Here is an 11,435-nt window from a genome sequence, read left to right as displayed (position 1 = left end):
AGGTACGATGGATCAGGCGAGCAACGTTCGGGACCTTTTACTCAATACCTAGAGGAGTGTGGAATCGTTCCTCAATACATCATGCCAGGTTGTCCTAGCATGAATGGTGTGGCAGAGAGGCGAAACAGAATCCTTAAAGATATGGTAAGATGTATGATTACTCATACAACATTGCCTAACTCTCTCTGGGGTGAAGCATTAAGGACCGCAGTCTATCTCCTAAATAGAGTTCCCACTAAGGCTACTGAGAAGCCTATCCTAAGGCATTTACGAGTTTGGGGTTGTCCAGCTGAGGCAAGGCCTTATAGGCCTAATGAAAGAAAACTGGATGCAAAGACAATAAGTAGCTATTTTGGAAATTGGTGTTCGGATCGGATTCAGAGTTTTGACTGGTAGCAGGTAAATAATCCACCGGTAAAATTTCTTATTTTAAAATTATAAGTTTTTCTAAAAGTTATAGATGTTTTATTTAGAGATTTTTATTATTTTTTAATTATGCTTAATTATTTGAGGAAAATAAGTATTTCTTGATTTACATGTTTATTTATTATTTTATTACCATTAATCATATACTCAGTATTTTATTTTATTAATTACCCATATTATTACTTTTTATTAATTAATTATTTTTTTATTCTTTCTTCGCTAAAATGAAATATTGAAATTATCTATTTTTGCTTGTATGAATATTTGAGAAAAATTTGTGAATATTTTATACTTCGACTACAAGTTTTGTCAAAATGTTTTAGTCTCCAATTGAACTATAGTCAACCCTGTCAGTTGGGGTTAAACATAAACTTTGTCGACAAGAATTTCTGAAAAAATAAGACTGTAGTTTCGTACTGGTTAGTTGGTGAAATAATAACAGTCTCTGATACTCAGTCTCATGTCATTTAAGGTAAATAAATGACCTCTGTTATTCTCGCTCCGTTCATCGAGGGTAAACAAATTACCTCTGATATCTATAGTGAATTTGGAAACACAAACTTTCTGTCATGCCTTGAAGTTTCTGTATTTTTGACTTTGTATTTCCGGGTTTCAAATTTTAGTGAATGACATAGTTGGGAATATTTTTTTATTAGAATATTATCCTTTGTATTTTGTTTAAAATTGATTTTGGAGACTTGTATTATTTTGGAAATCTGGTATATTTTTGAACCACACTTCTGAATTTCTTGCCTTTGTCTAATTGGAAAATAATTATACTTTGGAGACCTATACTGGTATTTTGTGATTTATTATAATCCTGATCTGCAGTTTTAAAATTTGGTGTTTCTCTGTTTGCAATATTTTTGGATAATGGTATTATTTGGGAAACGTAACTTTGATGAATTATTTATTTTGTATTTGTTTAAGCTCTGTTTAATTTAAGTGTAGACTTTAAATTGCTCTCGATGTTTGGAATTGAGATTTATAAACCCTTTTGATTTTAAATATTTTTCAACGGATTACTTATTGGGCTAATAAGCTTATAAAGTTGTTTCAACTATTTTTTTTTAGATCAATGGTAGACCAGTGTGGACTTTGAAAGGCTGCCTGTAGCTGTTGTCCTCTATTGTAGAATTTAAGCCCTTATATTTGTCTGTTCTGGATCATGTGTTTTTGTATTTTGTATCTTCTGTATCCATGTGTTGTGGTGTACTATGCAGAGTCTGTAATTTTGTAACTCAGTTGGTTTGTTATAATTTTGTTTGCTATGAATCAGGTTCTGAAGCCTTGCAGGCTTATGGGGTTCACGTCCTGTGGGTCTACGACCGTTTGCCCATATGCCAGTCCGTTCGGGGCGGGTCCAGGGCGTGCATAACACACACACAGATATATATATATATATATATATCATGAGCCATTTTTTTAAAGTATAAAAGAGATCCAAATAGCATGAGTCTTTTTTTTTTTAAATAAAAGAAATCCTGCAAATAACTTCAGATTGTTTTCGTATTATATTATGATATATAGCGTTGCATCGTTGCAAATAACTTTAGATTGTAAGTGATAATATTTTTTAATAAAATTAAATAAATGGTGTAATATATGATTTTTTTTATTTTTTTTTTTTGAGAGAAATGGCCATTCTCCTCATATGGCGAATCCCATTACCCACTAACAAAATAATTATTTCCCCTTGATTCCCCCAACAACAAGTGGATAATCATTATTGAATCAAAAAGCCCCTGAAAGGCCAAAAATCACAAACCCATAACAGCTATAAATAAAATAAAAGATAATTACACCCATATCCATTTTGGGAAGAGATGGGTTATTTGTTTTGATTCCTCATGTTAGAAACGAAGATGAAGGAAAGCTAACATATAAATTTTTTAATTTTTTTTTTATAAAACTAATTAGATAATATAATAATTTTATTAATCACGTACAACCCTATTGAAAAAGGAACAAATACATGGACTAATCAAATACAAGCACAACCCCATTTGATCAAGACACGACGACCACCTACAACAGACCAAAAGACACAATGACTCCAATAATGCAAGCGCCCACCCATGCAAAAAAAAATCCTAATCAATCAAATAGGAACACTACGCAGCACCACCATCTCCACTGTGAGTCCAGGACCAAACCCACAAAGAACTCCAAACTCAAGCCCATCTCCGGTAGTCCCCTTCTTCTCCGCCACCGACCGGCATCTCATCTTATTCAGAATAAACAACACGGTGGCACTGGACATGTTGCCATACTCTCTCAGCACATACCTGGAATCATCGAGCTTGTTCGGCCCCAACCCAAGCTCGGCCTCCACTCTATCCAGCACTCCCGGCCCTCCTGGATGAGCCAACCAGAACAATTCATTCCAGTCAGAGATCCCCAACGGTTCAAAAGCTTCCACCAAGCTTGGCTCTAAGTTCTTTGCTATGATATCTTGCAATCGTGGGCTCGAATGGATAGTTAATCCAGCTTCATTTAAATGCACGTCGACAGCGCCTTCGCTGTCGGGGAGTATAACCTGCATAGCTGATACTATTTCATACAAAGGTTTTTCCATAGAGATGACCGGATCAGCTCCAATGACCAATGCGGCTGCACCGTCACCGAAAATAGCTTGGGCGCAGAGGTTGGGGATGTCGGTCAATTCAGGGCCACGGAAACATTGGACAGTGATCTCTGCACATACAACGAGCACTCGTGCATTCTTGTTGTTCTCGGCGATGTCTTTGGCCACACGGAGAGCGGTGCCGCCGGCGTAGCAGCCGAGGTGGTAGAACATGAGACGTTTTACATTGGGTTTGAGATTTAGGAGTTTGAGCAGTCTATAGTCAGCTCCCGGGCTGTCGGCGCCGGTTGTAGAGCAGAAGATCATGTGTGTGATTTCATCTCGTGGCCGGCCCCATTCTTTTAGTGCTTTCTCGGCAGCATCTCTGGCGAGGTTAGGTAAGACGGAGATTGCTATCTCTTGCCGTGCGTCCAGTGACGGTGCCATGTATTCACACATGTTTGGGTTTTCTTTCAGTATTTCTTCCGTTAAATGGAGATGTCTCTTCCTCACTGTTGTCTTGGTGGCTGAAAATATATACAATAGTAAATTCAAACTTGAATATGTAAGTATATACATATGTTTAAATAATATTATTATCATGCATTGATTTAGAATTAAGATCAGCTGGTAAGATGAGCTTACAAATGCGTTGGAATTTCTCTTTGAGAGCTAGATTATCTTCATTATTGGTGATGCGGAAGTAGTAGTCGGTGAAGGTGCTTTGCTCGACCACATTGGATGGATTGGCAGTGGCGAGGGCAAGGATGGCAGCCGAACTGAGTGGCTTCTCCCGCCTTTGCATGGCTTGGATTCCTACCATTTTTTTTTATATTCTTTCTTTCTTTTTGGGTGCTCAGGTGAGGATAAAGATTATCTTAATTTGTTGTTAAATTCATGGTGATAACCCATGTATTTATAGTGGTTTTTCTGCACGTGTTCTACTCCTTGAGTACAACTGTTTTATCTGACTTTGCTTCATAGTTGGAATTCAATATTCAATATTCAATATTCAATATTCAATATTCAATATTCAATAGTATGCTTAATCCGTCGGCTTTGTTACTTGGAATTCAGACGTTGCAACAAACTCCCGACGGTGACTTATGTGTCATTCTGCGATTGAGTCAGTTGACCATCTGTTTATTCACTGCTCATTTGCCCGGCAAGTGTGGATGTACTTTGTCAATCTTCTGAAGCTTCCTGAGCCTCCTAGTTCTTTCAGTCTTATTTGGGTATTATGGAGCGGAACAGTGAAGCCGTCTTCTAGGATCTATGTGGATTTAGTGATTAAGGCGTTAGCTTGGAATATTTGGCTTGCTAGGAATGATCGGATCTTTAATAATAAAATTGCTTCTGCACACTGCCTTATAATGAATATTGATCGTATGCTGCTTTCGTGGTTTGATACTCTTGCAGATAATGTCAAGGGAAAGATTGATGAGACCATGTCCACTGTCAGGCGTAGCCTTGAGTTCCTTGGTCAGAGGGGACAGCTGCGCACGGAGGATTCTAGGGAGGATCATACCGCCGAGGAGCACCAGGAGCTGTCACTAGTTAGTGTTTGTGTGTCAGTGGGTGTTGAGGAACCTCCCTTCCTCGGGTTGTCTGTTGTTGCTGTTTTAGTTTTTGTAACCCCTACATCACCGTGGGGAGTTTGTTTTTCTTTTTTTTGCCTATACTTGGTTTTCTTTCGCTTTTGATATTTCTAATTTAGTTGTTTATCCAATTTTTATAAAAAAAACTTGGAAGAGCTTGAATTAATTGCAGGAGTCAATAAAACTTTCCTAATCCATCCAATCCAAAAAACTGAAACTCCGGGTCTGGCCGCTAGTTAACTCTCAATTAGGTAGGTTTTTTATTCTCCACTTTGAGCTCATGGGTTCAAATCCCATGAGCAACTTGACTTTTAGACAATTAAAATAATAAAAAAAAAAATAAATCAACTGGCCCATGACCTCATGAGCTCAAAGTTGGAGAATAAAAAACTTACCCCTTGAACTATATAATTCATTATTAATGCACTGCTGGAAAATGTTATATACGTAGATAGTTGTAGCCTGGTCACATGTTATTGTGGTATATTTTTTTATTTTTAAAAAATAGGTAATAATTAAATGATGTTTGTTAAATAAATTTTAAAAATATCTTAATAAATATTGAGACAAATAAAAATAATTTATACTAACTAAATATAAATTAAAAACCTGAATTTAATTTATTCCCTAATAAACCTAATTAAATTAAATTGTTTGGATTTTTTAATATAAAAAATCAAAATTAATATATTTCTTCCACTTTAAATCTAAGTTGACAAGCAAAATTCACACATCTTTACAAAAATAATAATAATTTTATTTATTATTATGTTATCAACATAATCTAATAGTATTAAGGTTTTTTCTATGTATGAAATTAAACAATGGATTAGAGATAGTTTTCAAAACTTTAAATGTTTTGATGATGAATATTTTATTTATTGTAATTATTAATAATGTTTTATATATTTTTCTTTTTATTATATAATTTATTATTTAATACAATTAATTATTTAAAAATTATCATGATTTTTCTATGGTCTCATTTTTATTAAAATCTGGTCTAACTCATTATGTTATTAGTGAAAAAAAAAACTAACTTCATGACTTCTTAACTTTTTTATTGTCTAATTTAAACACAATTCTAATCCTCATGGAAACGTGTATTTGGATGCACATCCATTGGACCATTGCTTATTATATATTTATTCCACACCCTTCAGCTAAATTTCTACAACTCAAGTGCAGGAGGGGCCTTTTTTGATTTTATCAACAAGTGTTGGGTTCGATTCTTATCAAAAACCATTTTATTCCAAAAAAAAATTCTAAAATATTTAAATTAATAGAAAAACCGCCGGTTGATGAGCCTAGCTCAATGGGTTGGCCCGCCGGGCAACAGATTAGAAAAACTATGATCCGTAACAGGGTCTGCTACACGGGTCGTTTAGCCGACGGTTTTAGATGGACCGTGCCCCCCTCTAGTCCGTGCCCCCCTCTAGTTGTAGGATGAGGATCAAAAAAATTTTATTGGGAGACAATTCAAACTTTTTTTTTATATGACTAATAAGTGACAAAATCCTCCATTTAATATATTGTCAAAAAGGCAGATAGATACGGATGTTCACCAGTTATGATGGCTTACAGCTCTCCTAGAAAAATCCCCTGTCCTAAAATCATAGAAGAGTAAAACCACTGTTTCCCAACAAGGGATCCACAACCATATCCAGGAACAATACACTAACAGTGTTGGGCCAAAATGTACTTTTGCATCATACCATTGAGATATCTGGTTTCACAAATATTTTTCTAAAATTATTATATATATATATAACAAATCAAGAGGCTAAATAATAACATTTAAAAAAACCTATATAAATCAGATTATAAGATTGATGACTCATCAACTAATCTATTAAAATAATTAGAATCATACATAGTTTTAAAATTCTATATTCAAGTATCACGGTGATAAAAGCCCTGTAGTGTAGTAAATTAGAAAAATACAATTATAATAATATTTATTATTATTTATTATTAAATATTTATAATATAATTATTTATTAATAATTTTTTATTAACATATAATTAATAAACAAAAATTAAAAATCACTTATAAAATAATTTAAATGTCATTATTTGTTTATTATTGATATTTATTTTAATTATTATAATTAAATTTGTTAATTATATTAATTTCAAATATTAATTAAATATAAAGAGAGGGGTAATATTAGCATTACACCCTATTACCTCTCTCATGAATAGACCTGTCCAAGGGCCGGGCTACCCGCCCAAACCCGAAGGCCCGCCTGAAATTTGGGCGGGTTTGGACAAATATATAAAGCCCGATGTCCGGGCCTTGGACAAAAAAAGAAGCCCATTTAAAAAATTGGCCGGGTTTGGGTTTTGTTGTTAAAAGCCCGACCTGACTCGGCCCGGCCCGTATTATAAAATATATTTATTAATTAGGTTGGTATATACCTATACAATATATATATATATATATATTTGATTGCCATTAATTATAATGATTTGAATTTCAGTTGTTTTAATTAAATAAAAATTTATATTTGGTATTTTAACTTTTAAGTATTTTGTAGAATAATATTTGGTTATATCCACATATTAATAATATTGTTAAAATTTTATTTATAATTTTTATATTATTTAATAAAAACTATTTGGGCGGGCCTTGGGTAGAGGTCATTAAATTTGGACTGGCTTGGACAATGATTAAGGCCCGAATTTTTGGGCCAGGCCGGGCTTGGGCAAAGTTGAATTTTAGTAATTTTGATTCAAGCCCGGCCCGAACCCAGCCCGGCCCATGGACAGGTTTACTCATGAATCCCATGAGGGCTGTAAACGAGCCGAGCCGAGCCGAGCTTTGCCTTGTTCAAGCTTGGCTCGTTACTATTTAATCGAGCTTGAACTCGGGCCGAGCTTTCTTGAGCTTCATTTTTTATATTCAAGCTTGGCTCGTTACTATTTTAACCGAGCTCGAGCTCTAATCGAGCTTCTTTCGAGCTTCATGCTCGAGCTCAACTTGTTAAGAAAATTCGAAGCTTAGACTTAGCTAGCTAACTTGATTAAGGCTTGACTATTTTTTTTATATTTTATTTTTTTATTTAGTAAACTTATTTAATGAATCATTATCAAGTGTGACTCAACTCGATTTGAGTTTGATTATATTAATGATTGTTACAAATAAAATTGTAAATGATACTATAAACGAGATTTTAATTATACAATAAACGAGTTCTTCACAAGATTTAATGAGCCGAGTTTGGTGGTGTTCAAGCTTGGCTCGTTTATCTTATGAGCTCATTTAACTAATGGACTAGACCTGAGCTTTTAATGAGCTTAGCCTTCGAATAGTAGTTTATAGCCCTATATGTGTAACTCAAATTGACAACAATGACATAGTCACATATACACCTTAATATACATATACATATACATATATATAATGTAATATATATATAAACGAGCTCACAATCGAGCTTATAAACGAGCTTGTTCTTGAGCTTGGTCACGAGCTGTGTTCGCGAGCCAAAACGAGCCGAGCTTTTGGCTGCTCAAGCTTGGCTCATTTATTAATCGAGCTTGAAAATGATGTTCAAGTTTGGCTCGTTTACAATATGAGCTAAACACGAACGAGCCTTTATCGAGCCGAACACCGAGCTACTCACGAACGGCTCGGCTCAAATACACCCCTACCCATGACCTCTAATTGAGAATTTCCTTTTACTCCCATTACCTTAACCCAAATATAAGTGTAGGATGAATGGGAGTTGTGATTCCCACTCTAAAGGATCCAATTCAGAATTCAAATATCCCCTAAAACAAAATAGAAAGGAGGAGGTAAACGAGTCACGCCACAGCTCCGACATCGGTGAGTAAATCACGGCATGAAAATCATAGCAAAAAGGCTCACATGTTAACTAGAATGGAAAATAAAAATTTAATAATAATAATAATAGATATACTAATAATAATAATAATTATTATAATCCTAGTCTCCAAATCTGGGATGAAGATAGGAGCGGCGGATCCGCAGCCAGGTTGCTTTTGTTAACCCTGTACACAACAAATAATTGCAAAAATCAATGGCATTGTAATTTAAAGGAAATGGTTAATTTTTCGAATAAGTCACTTAACTATACTTTTGTTTTATTTTGATAATTAAACTTCAATTTGTATCAAATTTATTACTCATCACATCAACTATTTGACTGTCAAATCAATATAGTAATTGTCTTGTGAAATGTAATTGATTTGAGAATCAAATAACTGATGTGACAGTTAAAAAATCTACAAGTTAATTTGGTGATGCCTACAATTCAAGTAAAATGATTGATATGTCATAAAAAAGCTGACACAGATTTTTCGGTTAAAACATAAGTTATTTGGTTATCAAATTAATCATGTGACTATCCAGTAAAATAAAATTAAAGATAGGTGATCATTTTGATATAAATTGAAATTCATTTACCAAAATGATTGTTTATTAAAAATGAAAAAAAAAGTAATGAGAGCAATTTATTGAAAATCGATAAATAAAAACAGGAGACATTAGTTAAATTATGTTGATATTTTTAATATAAGAGGCTATTTGATTCGCGGTAGTGTAAAAAGATTATCACGTGTTACGTGGTAATATAAAAATATTACCACGTTTGGTATTTGCACCGGTGGTAATATTAATGGTAATATCACATTACTAACTTATAAATATTACCAAGAAAATTCTATTACCACCAAATTTGGTGTCTATCTTGGATTACCGTAGTAATCATATAACTGTTTATATTTTAGCAAATTGATTACCATGACAACCAAACACGGCAATGAATTATTCACGGTAATAAAAGTTCCAACCAAACATGATTATATCAAATTACCGCAATATCCCAACCATATAACATTCCCACTCATATTATCACGGTAATCTTGTTATGTGGTAATATGTCATTATCACTAGCCAAACAACCCCTAAAGTTCATTAATAAAATAGTGAATTATGTTTAAGGATAAATATTTTTTATTTATAAAATATTTTGATTATCATTATTTATTTTAATTATTATAAATATTTTTTTATTTATAAATAAAAATAAAAATATTAAATTTAATTATTATGATTATATTTAAATTAAATAACTTAACTTAATCAGAACTAATTATTATAATTAATTAACTAAAATAATAATTTTTATTAAAAATAAATAAATGGGGTAAATTATTTTTTTTCTATGGGATGAATGGCCATTATCCTCATATGGGGAAATGGGAATCCCATTACTCACTTTATTTCCCTTTGATTCCCCCAATAAGAAGTGGATAACTGTAAGGGTCGGTGCCCTTACATGCGGTCTCCATCCAAGATGATGCTTATATCATGAAGGATGGCACTCTGCCTTGGTCGCGGGAGGACGACAGGGCGAGCCGGTATGGCTTGATCAAATGGTGCCGAGTCAGGCAGATGCGCGCGGGCGCACAGCCGCGCGGACCGGGCAGCGTGCATGGGCGCGTGGCCGAGTGTTATGACCGAGGGTGGGCACATTGGCCCGCTGAACCTTGTTGCCGAGACCATTGATGCATGCGCATGACCGTGAGCGCAGGCACTTGACCGAGAGAAGGGGCGCGTGGGTGCGCGCCGTGGCGGATGTGAGTTACCGAGAGTGGATACTCGGCCGTTACCGAGAAGCCTTGCTAGGGCATTACCGATGGATATCGGTATGACTGGGCTGCCGTGCGCGCTACCGGGGCTGGATGGGCGCACCGGCTGGGGATGATCGGAGAGGGCTGGCTAGATGTACAGTGCCATCGGTTGACACTGTAGAGCGATCCGGGTGCATACAAGTGAACAGTGTTGTGTTTCTTGGCACTGTAGCACTATGCTTGTCTTGATGTGACAGGTGACTTATTCTAAGCCTCTCATTGAGATCCGGTTGATCTCAGCCTCTTGTTGGTTTTCCCTATAAATATGGCTTTCATTCCCTTAGAAAGGGAGAGGTTGATGAACTCTTGGTTAGGTCTTGGCCTTGGTTGTATTCCTTCTCATTCAATAGAGAGTTTTTGGATTTCTCTCTTATACTTGGCTTCTCATGATGTCTTTGTGTGTGCTTGCATGTTTACTAGCCTTGTTTGATTGATAGGGCATGGTTGCTTGCTAGTTCTTGGACTGTTTTTAGTTCCAGGTCTTGGAGGCTGGCTCGGCGCCTTGGTGATGTGACGAGCGCCGCGCGGTGATCGTTGGGGCGATCGGGAAGGCCGTGACAACTGGTATCAGAGCTACCGCCTTGCTGTGAGCTCTGTGGACCTTGGCGATGGATGCGACGTCCACTAAAGATCGGCTTGATCGACTTGAAGCGAGTATGGAGCGGGTGGAGCAAGTCATCGGGCGAGTCGATGATCTCCTGGGCTCCTTGGCTCAAAGGATTGAGGAACTTTCTCTCGGTTGGAAAGAAAGTCAGGCGAAGATAGATGCCCTCACTGCGACGGTGAAATCTATGACGCTTGATATAACTCAGCTTCAAGCGGGTGGGACGGCCCCGGCTATGACGGTGACGCGGGAGGTGTCCGCGCGCGTGAAGGTCCCTGAACCTTCTCCGTTCGATGGTGTTCGGAGTGCAAAGACATTTGAGAATTTCCTTTGGGATGTGGATCAATATTTCAAGGCTGCGAAGGTGCCGGATGCCGAACAGGTTCCGTTGGTGGGGATGTACCTCACGGGTGACGCGAAGCTGTGGTGGCGCACTCGGCAAGAAGATGATGTCCAGGCAGGTCGAACCACTTATGTCTCTTGGGGAGATTTGAAGAAGGAGTTGCAAGAGCAATTCTTGCCCGGAAACACCGCGTGGGTGGCTCGGACGGCTCTTAAGAAGCTGAAGCATACGTGCACG

General features: G+C 36.3%; 1 protein-coding gene across 1 annotated transcript; it reads right to left on the bottom strand.

Moving 5' to 3' along the window:
* Positions 1–2,383: 2,383 nt before the first annotated feature.
* LOC120280562 (chalcone synthase J-like) lies at positions 2,384–3,858 on the bottom strand. The gene is made up of 2 exons (XM_039287432.1): positions 3,638–3,858; positions 2,384–3,519 (listed from the first exon to the last, which is right to left on the bottom strand). The coding sequence occupies exons 1-2, from the start codon at positions 3,813–3,815 to the stop codon at positions 2,528–2,530; spliced, it is 1,170 nt and encodes a 389-aa protein (XP_039143366.1). The 5' UTR covers positions 3,816–3,858; the 3' UTR covers positions 2,384–2,527.
* Positions 3,859–11,435: the final 7,577 nt, after the last annotated feature.

Source organism: Dioscorea cayenensis, chromosome 17 (assembly GCF_009730915.1).
Source record: "Dioscorea cayenensis subsp. rotundata cultivar TDr96_F1 chromosome 17, TDr96_F1_v2_PseudoChromosome.rev07_lg8_w22 25.fasta, whole genome shotgun sequence".
In the NCBI taxonomy this organism is placed as follows: domain Eukaryota; kingdom Viridiplantae; phylum Streptophyta; class Magnoliopsida; order Dioscoreales; family Dioscoreaceae; genus Dioscorea; species Dioscorea cayenensis.
The sequence above is the reverse complement of the archived record's forward strand: the minus strand, read 5'-3'. Positions and strand labels throughout refer to the sequence as shown.